Source organism: Bombus pyrosoma, linkage group LG7 (genome assembly GCF_014825855.1).
Source record: "Bombus pyrosoma isolate SC7728 linkage group LG7, ASM1482585v1, whole genome shotgun sequence".
NCBI classification, from domain to species: Eukaryota; Metazoa; Arthropoda; class Insecta; order Hymenoptera; family Apidae; genus Bombus; species Bombus pyrosoma.
Window position 1 is genome coordinate 11,851,531 of NC_057776.1, and position 16,489 is coordinate 11,868,019.

The 16,489-nt window shown below is 45.8% G+C and overlaps 1 protein-coding gene across 4 annotated transcripts in view; it reads left to right on the plus strand.

Moving 5' to 3' along the window:
• LOC122569287 overlaps positions 1–16,489 on the plus strand; it is a 164,472-nt gene that overhangs the window by 113,965 nt on the left and 34,018 nt on the right. For all 4 annotated transcript variants that reach the window (XM_043730100.1, XM_043730102.1, XM_043730104.1 and 1 more), the window contains 3 exons: positions 22–176; positions 255–1,124; positions 1,203–2,927. In XM_043730100.1, the coding sequence (XP_043586035.1) occupies positions 22–176; positions 255–1,124; positions 1,203–2,927 (2,750 nt within the window). The remainder of the gene's footprint in view (positions 1–21; positions 177–254; positions 1,125–1,202; positions 2,928–16,489) is intronic.

Genomic DNA, 16,489 nt, shown 5'->3' on the forward strand with positions numbered 1-16,489 from the left:
GGATTCTGCTTTGGTTGGTAGGTGGACATTTACAGGGAAGCAACCCTAACACAAGCGGGCCTTGAAGAGTACACGAGGGTGCAACATTCTCAGCAAGCTAGCTACGCACAATCCGAAGGTTATCACAGTTACGTTTCCAGTGTCGATTCTACGACAAACACTCCGTTCCTCGATAGGTACGATACTGGACAATTTATTCGATAATCGCTCGTTTATCTTCCGATGTAATATTTAAACTCAAATTGCTCGTGCAGGTTGAGAAGAGACAGCGAGGCAGTGGCACAGAGGCCAGCGTCCACCTGGGAGGATACATCAAGGGAAGGAAGAGATAGCGTAGTGACGACGTCCAGCGGAAGCGCCTCGAGCAGCGAGACTCTGAAATGGCACGGATCGATGTCAGACGTGAGCGTGTCCAGCGGATTGCCAGCTCGCCAGGGCGCTTCGGATCGGTGGCATCACGGATCGATGTCGGACGTAAGCAGCGTTAACGGTGGAATTTTGCCTCAGAAACCCAACAACAGCTGTCATGACAAATGGCAAGGATCTATGAGCGACGTCAGCACCAGCGGTTTATCTCCAACTACAAAGGGCAGGCACAGCGAGAAATGGCCAGACAAGTGGCAAGTTTCGATGAACGATCGCAACAAGCAGAGTCAGGGTAGATCTAGCTTGCCGGCTGTTATCAATCATTGCAACGCATCGACCAACGTAGCAGACGTTTCGTCGACCGTTCGAGAGAGCAAGTGGCAAGAGTCGAACATCGACGAGGAATCTCTAGCGGATAAATCGCAGTCAGGATCTCAGTGGGACAATTCGGTGAGGATCGAAGGTGATAAGTATGGTTCACTGGCTCAACCGATGCCACAGAGTCCAATTCGTCAGCAGCTCGGTGCCACGACACCTCAGAGTCCCGAAAATTGGAACCCTATACATGGATCGATGTCGGATGTTAGTCAAGCGAATGGACATCCGTGTAGCAAACAGTTGATCGCTCACAGTGCCAGAGTTCAGACTCCACAAAGACACCACTCAGAGAGTGTGTTGTACTTGGACCGCGAACGAAATCAACGCAAGCTGTACCCTGTTAGCACTACTCAGCCTCAGGAATCTACGCAATCTTCAAGGTGTCGTTATAATTCCACATACCTCAAAGATCCCTTGTTCTCGTCAAAAGTTTATTAAATCTGTATTCTTTCTTTCAGAATGGTGCCGGCACTGCCTCAGCAGCCACAAATGTCAGTGGCGGAACGTATAAACGAGCTGGAGAAGCAACAACAACAACAACAACAACAGATGCGTTACACTTACCTGGACCCAGAAAAGCGCCACAGGGTCTCCGACCCAACGTTAAAAGCCATACAAAAGAAAGCTCTGCTTTCCTTCTACGAGAGACACCACCAGGCATCCTGGAGATCAGAACCGCAACTAGCCCAAGGAATAGCTCCTGCGCCTCAAAGCCCCCCTCCTCAGCCACCCCCTCGTCCTAGACCGCCTTCCTCGAGACGAGCGAGCTCCGCCTCCGACTACGCCAGTGGCACCTGGCGAGAAAATGGCAACAGAAATCAGAACCAAGGTAATGGAGAACTGTCGAGTCCTAAGCATCAGCACAGCAACAGCTGCGGTAGTCTCTCTACGGACTTGCTAGGCCCTGTGATAGTAGGACCAGCTATATCGATCGACGATTGGGTGCCAGAAAGGCCACCCAAAAAACCACACTTGAGAAACGTTTACAACGACCGTGTACCCAGTCCCGATTTGCCACCGCCATCTCCTCCTACAGTGACTGAAAACGAAGTTCACGATTGCGATGATCCACTGCCACCTCCGCCACCAGAGCTCAGCGAAGATTGTTTCACTGAGAGCCAGCGCAAGCCCAGCAGCACGCACCATCAATCTGACGAGACAAAGATTCGTGATAGATCTTGCGACAGACACAAGTTAGAGAGACACTCGATGAGAAGATCGAAACACGGTTCCAAGAGAGATCACGAGAAGTCCGGAAAGTCTTCGCCAAATTCGCCCGTGAAGACGGTATCCCAGGAACAGGAGCAACACCAATTCGTTAGACCTGCCATAGCATTGAAGCATGTCGACTCCGAGATGGTGCTGGAGAACGGTGTATCAGCTGGATTCGCCACACATAGAATGGTGGCTACGGGTCGGTCGAGTTTAAGATACCCGTCGACACAGAAGTTAATGGTGAATGGCAGAGTAACTCCAGCCAGGAGAATATCGGAGGAGCGGCCTTTCTCCGGCAGGCCACCGGCGCAACTACCTGATCTCATCTCGCAGCGATACAGCGACTCTGGGAACCAGAGACCTGCCCCTCAAGTACCCGTGGAGCCGAGAATCATTCGGCAAGAGTCGATGCGAGTGGACGGAACGCGAATCGACGTTTCTGGCTTACTCAGGAACGATTCGGCTCAGAGACTGGAATCCTCTTCTGGTCAGAGACCTCAGCCGCAAGTGCCTAAGAACGTCGATAAAAGTGCCTCGAGTAGTCAATCTAATCAGGCAACGAGACCAAACTACCTGCCCGTGCCTGAGAATTCTAAGTGCGCGTCCAAATATCTAGAAGGTGGAAACCACGGTTTTACAATTGGTAGTCCAGTGAAGACGGGCTACGAGGCCAATTCCAAAATGTTCCCGTCGGAGTCGAGTCCTCAGAAGTACCACGAGCCCCCGAAATACGTGCCCAACCATCATCAACGTCACGGAGATGTGACACAGAGGAATTACTACGCCCTGCCCCCTAAGTACATCGACGCACCGAAACAAAAGCCTCAACCTCAGTGTCCTACGGATAGATACGGTGGTACTGGTTCACCTAGTTCTCCTCCTCCACCCCTGGCGCCGCGACAGAACACTCCAGGCAGGAAATCGTTGCCACCTCCGCCTCGACCGGCACCTCCACATGCGCTACAGGGGTAAGTTTGATGCTTTTTTAATGACCCTCGTCATTTCTCTGATACGACCCTTAAATTATTCTTCATTACGTTTACTTGTATGTGTCAGCGACACAGCAACCTATTAATAAGGCTGAAGATCGTTGGTTCGCATCGAAGATACCGCAGGAACCATTACCTTGCTTTTCGGCGGGCATTAGGAATCATTACTTTTTTGTCGCGTTTTGTAATCGCGAGAATCTCGCGGATCGTTCGTTTTACAGTCGTCAATTAAAGATCTCAGAGAGAGGGTAGAAACATCTATCGAGAAAAGGCGCACGGTATGCGATCGTCGAAGAGTTTGAGCCGCGGAACGCACACGATCCTGTAATTGCGGCGTAATTGAATGGTAAATGGCTGCTGCCGCCGCTTGGCGCTCACAGGATCGTCCATTATACGTATAGTGTCCCATCGTACGGACCCCTTATCCTGTGATCGATCAGTTGAATTAGAGGTAACCGCGGATACACCTTACCCTACGCTGTTGACGGGATGCTTATTAACGACCCTCGAGGATCGATAGATCACTCGTGAAACTGACGCACCGCGTCGCGAAAACGTTCGAGCTACATCCCTTGATGGCGTCGTTTCATCGAGAACCGTAAACACAACGCTTGCTTTTGATTTGTGGCTTGAGAAGAAACACGAAAACATTTTGCTGAAATTCCATGAGGATCAGCGTTAATCATCATTCCCCCCATAAAAACACGTAATGTTTGTTTAATAATTTGCAAGTTTACGACACGTAATCTGCGCGAACTAGCCGGTTCGAGCAATTTGCAACTTGTTCTCCTTATTAATGCTTCAATGCCGCTTTTTATAATCAATTGATACAACACTGTAAAGCCATAGCCTCAAACTGGAATTCGATTATGAATTCCCGACGATTAAAACTAAAAGTAACAAAATTTGCGAACCAGCTTCTCTTTAAGTACTCAATATTCGTACGAAAGAAACTCGTGGACTCCCCAGACCGAACATCGTAGAATCGTTACTGGCTCGTACGAGCCTTGAGCAAGAATTACCGATGGATTATCAAGCTACGAAGCCAGACGAGATCCCTTGATGCTCGTTTTTGTGCCGGTTTAAATCCAGGAACTCGTAAATCCCCGGGGATCAGCACCAGCGATGCCGATAGTTCGGCGAACTCTTGGCTCGCTCGTTAATTATTTTCTCGTTCGTCCGCTCGACCGAATCGTATGCATTACCATGAGATTATCATTGCAAATCTAACGGTGCCCATTACCGCGTTGATTTACGAGCGTGTGACTTTCCCTGAATCGCGTCCGGTGAGAGTCTTAAACGACATCGTCGCTGGCTGCCAGCGAATGACTCCTCGGAACTGTTCACGATCCCCGCTGGTTTTAATCGTCACGTCCACGTAAATTCACCATTAAACTCTGAAATCGTTATTCCCTCGCGAACTTTCAGCTTTTTATCTGCTTCATCTCCGCCGCGGGTTCTCTTTGTTTCCGCCGCGTCCTTGACAAAGTTGTTGCTTGAAACTCTTATAATCTTCAGAAGAACCAGGGGGGTATTGAACCTTAATTGCGATCGGTTACCTCAAAGATAGAAAACGCGAAACGAAGAAGGTACAACCTGTCTCGAACCTCGTTCAGACCAGTCGTGGTTGCAAGAAAAAAGTCGTCAGTGGCTTCCTTGCAACGCGAGTCTTTGCGTTCTTGAAAAGCAAGAACTCGGGCAAGGTCGATCGCACACGAAGCGCCCTGCCATCCCGTGGATCTTGGTAGCGCGTTTCACGGAAACGGAGGTTCTCCGTGACCCAAGCGCCTCTTTGTTCACCGGTCCGTGATTTTTTGGGTCATGAGACGCACTCTGACCAATTGCAGAAAGCAACGACGAGATTATACCTGCAAAGGGGAAGGATCGCGAACGACTTCATCCAAATGGAAGAAAATTAACGATGGATTAATAGTAATTGCACGGTTGTGGAGATTCACCGGTCGGACTCGTTCCACGGAGGGCACAGGATGTAGGCTCGATCTCACAGAGCGATAAGTCTTTTCACCTTTCTTTTGTTTCGTTCTCGCTCTGATTGGGTGACCAGCTTGGCTTCTGTGATGGTCGAGTTGTCGACTGCGACGGGCGAGATTCCGACCCCGCGACACGGTTCGGGAAGCAAACGCTCCGCTTCGTTTTGACCTTCGACGGGAAGAGACAAGACAGGGAGATCTTCTGTGCCATGAAGTTGGCAGGTATTTAACGTGGCTGCCGATTCTTCTCGCCTGCCGCCTCTCCCTCTTTCTTTCGTCCGGGGTATTCAAGCGGAGGCTTAACCTTTCGGCTAAACCGAGCCACGAGGCAGAAATGTCAGAAAAAAGGTTACCGCGTGGCACCACGGGCGTGTTTGCCTGTTCTTCGGTGCTCGATTATGCTCGCCGTGGCACCGCTGTTCCACCACACGGATAGAAGAGTTGAACGCGTGAGAATTCGTCGACTATTCGGCCTCGTCCAACAAGAAAGATCCCCGTGTGTAGCGAGTTAGAACACGATACAGTTCTATGTTTGAATCTTCTCTTAACTCTCATAGCAGACAACGGTAGACGCGTTCCACGCCGGTACTCAAGAAATCGCGCGAATTTATTTTTCTTCGATAACATCTGGTCAGCATCAAACTGACGGGAAAAATGCGCTGATTCAGATCGCAGATTCCATTCGAGGCGGTAATCTAATCGCGTAAATGCGATTGTGCTTCAGCCTCGTGCCTGGTCGAGTGCGCAAAAATGTATTTTCGCAGGAAACGTCTGCCGGTTCAGTTGCCGCGATTAAACGATCCCTAGAATGGATCGACGTTTCTCTTAATAACGATCGTAAAGTCATAGTTATTCGAAGAATGTTGGTTTAAAAATTATTCCACCGTTTTGATTACGTGACTACCCGCAGCGTAGTTACTGATACTCTTTATGCTGGCAGTTTCGCTTTCCGTTACGAGTTCGATGTTCGAAGAGATTAATGATACGACCATAAATATGTACATATCATTCAGCGTAAATATATTTAAGAAAATAATAGCGTTTCCAGAGGGAAAGTGGAATGATTCTATTGAATACGAGCTATTCTTGAAATACTTGTTAAAAAATTCTGCCCGTGGAATTTAAGGAAAGAACCGAAGTTTATCGCAGGCATTTCTCTTTGAAACAAAATTATTCGACCTTAACTATTAACGGCGTCAATTTGCTCGTTAGCCACGCTCGACAATCTAAATTGTACACATTTCTTGGGAACAAAGTCGCTTGGAGACGTCTCGTCAGATGTGGAACACGATTGACATACATGACTGATCTCATTTTAGCCCTCCACTGTTTTAATAAGCAATATTTCATTCTTCAAGCTACTAACTTAAATGAAGCATCTGGTTAGATGTCACTATCATCATGGTATTCGAGCCGAGTCTTCACGTTTCCCCAGTTCTCTTCGTTTCGCTCTTGAATCGTACCTTAGTCCCTTTCTTCTCGCCGCTGCACAAGCAAAACTCGTTCCATTCTGCACCTGAGATTGCATGGAAGAAAGACCGCGACCTCGACAGGGTAACCGACGAGTATGCCAAGTATCGCTTAACATCGGTTACTTGTCGTTGAATCTCCTCTCTTTACCACGTCGGATGACACCGCATAAGGCTATAGCCAAGGAAGAAAAAGAAGTCCACGGTATATCGTATTATCGCTAGTCGAGACGATTTTTCTTGTTTTATCGCCACCACGCTTCGAATCGAATACGTGCTCGCGTCAAAGGAATTGGATTAACCTTTCTTCCAAATACGTGATTCTTAAAGCAATGAATAGATACGGCATACATAGATCTTTCTTGCAGGCTTTGACGTGACTATTAAAAATACATTGACTTTGAAGGAATTGAAGAGTGTTGAAACGAAAGGAAAGATTTTTCGTTCGAACGAACTCAATATGACTTCAAGTTCAATATGAGATGATACTAAAATGTAAAAAACTTTGCTAAAAAGCAATAAGACGATACATCGTAACGTTATGGTGAACGACACTCGTTATCAAGGTGTATATTTTCGTAGCGACAGCGACGATCACAAGATATAATCGTAATTCATAATCGGTAAATTGTAAATTATTATTTCACGGTTATATTTGTACTTAAAACTCCGATTTTGATTACAATTAAATAGTTTGACGTCAAAGAGCATAGGAGTATGTGTTCGAATCGATCGCGGAAAAATTTATTATATGTTTATCTGTTCGTTTATTCTATCGATCCACTCAACGCTCGATAAGCGATTTCGAAACTAGAGAATTTTATTTGCCATTCTTGCGACGGCGGGCTGTGAAATAAAAACTCCAGTTGTTTGTGGAATCGATGGATTATCTCTAAAATATATATATTTATCGGGCGTAGTTACAGTTATCGGTTCTCAATCTCGCGAGGGGAAATGCGAGAAAGCATCGTTCGATATACTTTTAATTAAACGCTTTATCTCTACGGATAAGTCATAAAATAATTCGCTCGTTTGATAATATTAACAAGAAGCAGCAAGTAAGAAATGATACATCATAATATATATTGCTGACTCTCGTCGCTTGAAGTTATCGTCCTCAAAGTATCGTTTAACTATTCACACGATTATCCGCAGCGAAGATGTAAATGCGTGTGTCGCAAGAGTACGATGCAACGTCTACTAATTATCAACGGTAATTAAAAGGAGAACGATGCCAGCGTTCTGGTTGCGGCAGAAGTACTTTCGTCGGTCGGAAAGTCGAGCACGGTAGCACACTCATTCGAGCAGCCTTCCAACAACTCGTAACGTCCTCCCTTCGTGCGTGGCGAGACTCGTTTGACGACTTGCCAAGAAACGGGGTCAATTGCATGCAATCCTGACTAATTCTAAGCGGTTTTAGTAGCGATAGTGGTAGCGTATACGCCTTCATTAACTAGTCGATTAACATCCGACGAAAAGAAAGTGTCTTACATTGTTAGCAAATTTCGTAACTGTACGACGATTGGAGCAGAAGCGACATTCATAAAACCTGTAATACTCAGGTGGTTTTGCTTGTTTCGATTTTATTTGGTGCAGCTAACGACTCTCCTGAAATATTACGAAATTTTCAGTCTAACGAGGTAAACTTTATCAACCCGCGAATTAGTATATCTAATCGACTTTATGTTTTCGCAAAGAACGGAAACGCCTACCGGGAGTCTGTTCTGTATTTCTCAGATAACCCGTTATAAATATTGGAACAGATATATACATTTAATTAATTGCTGGTCGTAATATAGCGATTACAGATTTACCGGATAGGTCGTTTTGCAAGCAACTTTTACGCGAATTGATATTGATTCGCACGATTTATTGTGTAACGAGTTTCCCCTCGTTCCTCGTTAACCTCGATCATCACCGTTTCCACGTACGATATTTTCTACGTATTTTCTTCTTGATTTCTCCATTCCTTTTTCTATATTCTTCAGATTGCCAATACATTATCGGTTATGCTTCGAATTAATTGAAAACAATTATCGAAATTAATACCTTCGTTGAAGATCTGTAGTTTTAATCTCTAAAATACGGTAGTCTATCTAATTTGCTGAGTTTGACGAGCGTCCTCGTCTCGACTTTGACTTCGACTTTGTTCCAAACGGAGCATCGAGGAAGCTCGAGGGGTATAGGAAGCAAGTGACAAGGGACAGGAATGACAACGACGAAAGAAGACAATGGGCAGCGAGTCGAGACCGGCGAACACCGGACACGGACTCACGGGAGCGTCTCGAGGAACGGTATCTTCATGGCGACACTTTATCTCACGAGTAAATGGTCAAATTGCTCGACATTATTAACCAAGTAATTTACCGTTAGAACGCGTAGTCTGGAAAAATGTTCGAGCCGATCGTTTTTTCTTTAAACCTCGATCGAGGCTAATTCTACAGTGAAAAATGTCTACGTGTCGCTTGCACCTGGGTAAACACGTGTACCGCCTACTTCCTCGTCGATGAAGCCCACCTTCCATCGTCTCGTTCCGTCAAGTAGTCCAGTTTCGCTGGCGTTCCATTTAATTGGCTCCTGTTAACATCAATTCTCCGTGTCGACGATAAGGTCCGCCGCTACCTCGAGGTGTTTTGCTTCCCGCAGCTTTCACTGCGTTCACTGGTTTTACTTTTCCCCTTAGAATCCTTTGACTTCAGATTTATTGCATTTTCAATTAACCTTTTTGTGCGAATAACATTTTCATAAATCATTATCTCTAAACGCAAAAAAATAGCAAAGCTAAATGCAATATAGTTATCAATACGAGTCAATGCTTTCCTACATCTCCAAAATAGAAACGTCTTGGCTCGTGATATCGAATCTCCGAAATAAAAAAGTAAATCCGCTTCCGTCGGAGACGTGTTTCCAACGAAAGGACTATTATTTCGACGGGTGGTCAGAGGACCTGGCAAACGATCGAACGAAAAGAACGTTAGACCTGTGCGCGCTTCGGATGCTCGCATACGATTGTTCGGAGCCATGTGTGGTCAAACTGTCGTGCAATAAAAGCTCCGGATCGTAAAGTTTCCGGTGTGTTCACGAGTCGACCGACCCAGGGACGAACGAGCGCATAAACGACCGCGACGTTTCACGACCCCTCGCGACATGGCCCAAGAAATCGTTGACCGTTGCTCTCTGCTGGAAAATTGCCGAGGGTCAGTAACATTGGTGGCCAGGGGTAACCGCGACTGTTGCACCTGCAAGAAGGCCAGCCATTAAACTGCAGAGATCACGGGCGCATCCTCTGGTGCTACGGATGATGTTCGCCTTCTGCGTGTGTGGAATAGAACGTCTGCATCACGACGACCGCATCGCTACGCTATAAATAGGATGACGCTATTCCGGCACTCGAATTCCTGAAAATAATGTTTGAACGAGAATATTGAGAAATAGTCGTGAGCGGAAGCTTCGAGGCTAGAGATCGAATTTTTCTCGGAATTCTTGAAAAAATTACGGAAGAGTCCGATAAAGTTTAGGTATCTCTGCCATGTTTCGTGTTTCTACTTGGAATTTCGTCGTGATCACTGTTTATAGTAATTACGTATTATTTAAGATACGAATAATAGCAAAAGTGGGTGGGAAATAAGAAATATAATTGGTTTAGAGCTTACTCAAGAGCGTAGGTTCGCGGTAGACCAACCGCAGTGGATGCTGGCAGAGGTAACATAAACAGAGAGATAATAAATTCTTCTTGCTGAAACATAACGATCCGAGTATTCTTGTGAGACAGCCCCTAACTATGATGTCCGTAAATTACGAAATGACTTGTGTAAACTTCAAGGTTGTGGTATTAGGTATACTGATAGATTATGCACTATCGTGAGAGTCGAACGTGATGAGATCTTATGTATTTCCTCCGTTCCGCTGTCTCTGATGTACAACGTGTCGGACACTCTGCTGTTTGCATTACAATTATGCTACATTCGTGGCTAAACTTCCAGATTTTGTTTGAGAAATAACATAAAGAATTTCAACGTCCAGCTTAAACCAAAGGTTTGGCAAACACATGGTGGACAAAAATCATCTGGCGAGCAATCTCCGTTTTCAGAATGGACAAGGGCTTTGCCTATTTTCTCTGCATGGAAAACAGCCTGTGGCGGTAAAAAGCAGATGTGCAAACGTGAACACAATGTCCCAAAGCAAATCGATGAGAAGCCAGACTCCAGGATGTCGTAGAAATCGACGCAGATCTCGATCTGATTGACAGCGTGTCACGGCGAACGTTGCCACTGTGAATACGACGCCGGCAGTGAATTTATTAGACCAGGTCCGACGAATGAAAGGACTCTCCGTAAAATTAATGGACGTAGATGCCAACGTGTGATTAGCAATTTGTTTTTCTTTTGCGAGCCGGCTGTTCGCCAAATTTCGATACCAGTTTAAATCGACTTTGTGCCTGCGAGAGGATCCAGGGTCGCGAATCGACCGGAATAGCATCCGCCATATATACATACACGACAGTTACATTAGAGGCATTACCGATGTCCAGAATAACGAATGACATCATCGGGAAAAAGTCAGATGGTTTACCTATGCGAGGATCAAGATGGTTGTCCGCTTGTTTGACGACTATATTAGCGGTTCTCGATTAGGTGTTTCGTAAATCTTCATATGTCGCATCCATGTGACATATTTTTTGAATAATTCACGTTGGAAGTGTATCTACCTTTACGATATTGGCGAGACTTCAATTTTCTGAAAAATATCGTTACAGTAATTAACTTTTCAACGCAACCATTACTTTTTTTTTTTTTTTCGATTGTGGATTAAGAAATCATTTATTTTTCGCGGGTGCTTATTAGTGGTTGACTGGAAGTACGAACTTTCGCCACAGCGTCTCCGCCTTCGACTATTACGATAGGAAAAATATCTGCACGAAGAGTTGCATTGTCCTCGTTCTCGTAATCTGTCATTCCGTTCGCTGGAAAGAGAGCAAAGTATAAACGCACTTTCTATGGCATCGTTTTTCCAGCTGTCTACGGAAGTGCACCGATAACCGCCCCATTGATAAATGGGAACAAGCCTCGCCACTTTGCAATATGTCATGTACTTCAGCGACTCTTGCCCTCGCGGTTCTTCCCATAAACCTACGTGTTTTTTTACGAAAGCATCTTCCACGCGTTCGCAGTCGGTAATATACTCCTTCCATTGAATGCAAAGCATTCCTTCAATTCCAGATATTTGGCTCGTGTCCAGCAAACAGAATCCAACATTTAGAATAATACCGATTTCCTCGAAAAACAAGTCTCGTACAAAGCTCATGTACATATCGTGATATTAAGCGCGCGGTGGCTCCTATTTATAGAAACGCTCTGTGCGATATTTAAGCCGTGAATGTCAGCGTAATAACGCCCTTGCTGAAACGTCTGTCCCTGAAATGAAACGTCGGGACAGAGGTCGGGAAACGGTCAGAACTAGAATTTGGAAAGTTGCCCGATTCGAGACGATCTTTTGCCTGGCATCCATCGAATCACGGACCCAGTGGCGCCAAAATAGAATTTCAAGCGCGGCCGGCTGTTATCTCTTGTAAAAATACACGACTGTCGACGTTCATTTGTCCGTCGGTTAAAAATCATATCTCATCGAGTTTCGGACCGGGATTGTTCACGGGAGAGAAGGAGGTTCGGATAAAAAGTAACGGTGCCGGTACACGAGCCTCTCCGGTGTTACTCATCGCGCGCGGCGCGCATGCAGCTTTTGCCCAAGAGCGGCCATAAAAATCAGGTGAAACTGGCCCGCTTGTTTCGCTTCTTTACCTCTCTGCTCCTTTTTCTTCCATTGCTTTTTTGCTCTCGCTTTCTTTCTTTCGTTTTATCCACGATGCTCATCCGAGGATCTCGCGATATTATCGTTGCTCACGTTCCGTCCCCATGAATTCCATTCGTCATCGAGAGATCGTGGACACGATTCCAGCCAGCGTATACGCGATAAGTGTAAGTCCTATATTTTGACTCGTTCGGCTCGCCATGGTATTTCACCCGATCAATCAAACCGGACGCTACTCTGGACGAGATGCTTTCTCTCTTTATCCCTTGTTCTTTCCATCCGACTACGTGTCCCGTGATTCTCGCGAGGGTATCCGAATGTCTACGGCTGTCGAAGAAGAGGTTGCGTCTTGAATCGATGAAGATGGAGAACGAACGAGGAAGAACGAGACTCGTATTTTCGATCGATCGAGCATGAAAGAGATGGAATGAGCTGGAACGCAAAACGGTGGTGGAAGGTAGTAGAAGAGAGGGGTAAGAGAGGTCTTGGCCAAGTATTCAGCCGCGTTGTGCGTCAAACTCACTTACCTACGACAATCGCCGCGGGCTGTGCCGGTTTTCTGTCTTGGGACGAGCGGATCCGCTCGATCTCAGCGGGCAGACCTGTTATTACAGGGGAATGCGAAAAAGGAGGACCGGACCTTCGCAGATCGAGGAAACTGTTAAAAATGTATGGCCGTAACTGAACACGCCTGACCGCCCTTCGCTTCTAATAAACGTGGCTAACGTACCGAGGAAGAGTAGACGTGCCACGTATATAGAAAAGATTCAGCGCGTTGGGAGGCGGCGAGTCAGATGTCGATGGAAATTTTACGGCGGACGCGACTGACCATGGCTTCTCAGAAGCATATGTGCGAAATGTTAGATCTCGTCTAGCATCGCTAATAGATCAACTTGCTAACTGGTGAAGACAAGCTCACTCGTCATACGGTTTTACGATCTTCTCGGCGTTTTCCTTCTTCGTTTAGCCCCTATTTCTCCGTACACTGTTGTTGAGAAATCGATTCGATTACTTTACGATTACAGTTTCTGATTAAGAAATTATTTGATTAATAATTGTTAATAAAATAGGAACATATAGAAAAATTATCTGAAATGAAATAGGCGAAGTTTGAAATATCCGAAGACGGCTCTCGATACTGACTCTCTCTCTGTATAAAAAAAGATGAAGGACAAGAAAGAAGACTCCTTATATTTCTATTCCATAAAATCGGCCAGCATCGGCGCCGGTGATCGTCCGTAAACTCGCCACCCCTTGTCGACGCTGTCCACGATTTTGTATCACCGAGACGCATTGTCGAAGATCGGAGATTGCAGGAGGCTCGTGTAAATTACGCGACGTGTGCGTAGACCCGACTTGGCTTGCGTTCGAGCCCTCGATGCCGCGAAGATTTAATCACAACCCGAATGAATACCTCGGTCATGTTTATTACGCGAAAAGGATAATCACGCGGCTGGTACAGAGTACAGATCGATGGGGATGACGTTTACAGCGTCCTGCCGCTGAACCGACAGCCAGGAAAGCTGCGGCGTCCTTTTCGAAGTCATAAACTCTCGCTTCGCAACTTCGGCAGTTGTAACATATAAATTACAGTATCCGCGGCTACGGCCTGTGCCCACCATGGCCGTAACTTACGAACGTTGTCCTCCTAGGAAACGAGTTATGACTGCAGATGTTGCAACCTGCGAATCACGGACCTGTAGCGTATAATAATCCACAGACCAACCGCCCATTTAGGAATTAATTCGTAAAGCTTGTTCTACGGCAATGAACAGTCCGCGAACGATGAGCTTCCATGATTGTTCGTGTATTGTTTTCATTGTTTCCCCGAAATGTTAGAAACGGGGTCAACGTTCGTATACTACGACACAAACTATTATCTCGAAATTTACATAGAGCGAACAATATAAGCGTGTATTATTTTAGTACATCGTTTGTAGTAACTTATTTGAAACAAGAAATCGAATTTATTCTGCATATGTTTGTATGTATTGAATACGATAGATGCAGATGACGATTGATGCGTTAAATTTCACTATCCCACTAAAGTATCCTTTCACCCCACTCAGAGAGTTCGAATTCGTGGCACGGCATCACGAAACGAAAGGCAATCCAGAAAAGAGCGAATCACATATCTCAGAGTTTATTAGCCGCTCTCTAGACATCAAATTAAACCGGTTCCCCGGGCAGATACATCTCGTGTCGTTTCCACCGTAGCACGGTAGTAGTCAGGTAGATCTGTCAACGGCATTAATGCGATTCAGGGGTGCGAGCATGAGCGTTCGCCGCACTATTTACATGCGTACAGTTTGCCGGTTCAGATCACAGGGGAAGATAATGAGACACGTTGACCTGTCCCCGTGTACTCGTCCCTGGATCGGGCCCCTCGCCGCTCTTCGTGGACCTTCGGCTAACGTCGCCTGCTCTGTCCTTGTCCGCCTCTCTGCAGCCTTTCTATCTCCTTCTCGCTCGTACGCCTTCCCCTTCTTCAACGCGGCGTCGACGATCGCGACCCGTGCTCCGCAGTCATTCCGTTGACAGCGTTCGTGGCGTTTGTGTCGTGTCGATCTTTCCGAAAGTCGATGACAGCTGTCAACACACAGTGGCATCATTGATACTCGAACGCGATTCAGTTGGTATACGAATGTTGATCGTAGTTTATTCGTCGTTCTCGGTGTTCCTCAATCTTTCTCAGCGTGTTCAAACGGAGTACACAACGGCGAGTGAAGAGAGGATTAAAGGGATGTTGACAAATGTGTGATTGGTTGCACGGTGACGAGACAAAACAGAAGGCGAAAACGCGAGTGGGTAGCATCCTCCAGCGGAGGACATACGATGATCTGAGGTGTTTGTAACGCCGCGACACGAGCACACGGCTGATGGACAGATGTTGAATCTGAACATTTACAACGTCGTGGGCAGCATCGGCACGATGGTTTTCGGGAGCAATAAATTCCGGATACGAAGGTACGCGTTGATTTGAATAATGTCTCTGAATGTCAGGGTCTTTCCGATTTTTATTTCCTCTGCACGACGTTTTATAGTCGACACGATTGGTTCACTTAACTAGAGCTATTAACAATTTGTCTCTTTAGAAATATCACATTCGTAAAATCTTATAATTTATAAAGACGAGGAAAAATATAGACATGGAAATACTCATACTATTCTCAGTATTCTAAACACCGGACGTTGAATTTAACCTTAATTTATAGCACCGAGCAAATAATCTTCGATCACGGTGTACCGTTCTCTTCGTAATACAACATATCTTGTATAAGTCAATCTTATCTCAGACTTGGATTTCATTCGAATCTAGTAGATTACCGAATTCCATTCACGTTTCTCCATATCTCTAGACCTAATTGATAATGTCAACCTATCCTCTAATATTCAATGCACCGTATCAGTCAAAAGTTTTAGTTTTCATTTACGTCGAGGTTTCGAAAATTGCGGTCACTGATCCGCGCAACTCTTCCGCGATGGTGTGCTCAGGTCTCGTGACAGGAAGCAAAATTTGACCGTTACGCTCGGCAAATCGTTCAGAAGAACACGTAGGAAGAGAGATTCGGTTCATTGGAGCGAAATTGGTGGGTAGCGGTGGACCCAACGCTTCGTTCGTTTTTTACGATAGCGCGTCGCGGTTGAAAAACATCGACGAGGGTCGGGGGGTTCGCTCAGGAAACGTAGTCGAAGAGACATGCACTGGTAAGAAGCGCACGCTATCGCGTCATTCATTTTCACCTGTTTCATAAAAAGATACAGTGGGTTCACTGCGTGGTTTATCGGCGTATTTGCGTGCGTGTATTGAACGATAAGTAGAAAGTTTATCGGCCGACGAGCTTTCCGCTTGACAGTGATGGATGAACTCGTGGATAGTTTTCTTGTCGTGGAGCGTAGGTCTTGAGTGATCCAGTCGTAAAAAAATCCTTGGAACGAATTAACAGAGGACATGGGTCTCTAGGCGATCAAAGTTCACGAATGATCGCCATCTTGGCTAATTTTCGACCGTGACCTAACATACTCTGTTATATTGATTCTACGGAGGAATCGAATATGCAAGAAATCGCAAATTCCAACGATCTCTTTGCTTGTACAACAATATTATAGAGTCGTAGCGATCGAATGGAGAGTCATCGAGGAAATATTCAATGTTTTGCTTGGTTACCGTCTCAGACGAAGCTTTGAAAAAGAACGCGTATGAACATCGAGGCGTTACCGTTCAAAGGCTTCCTGTAGCCACCGCTTCTTCTGGAAGCCTTCCAAGGTAGCT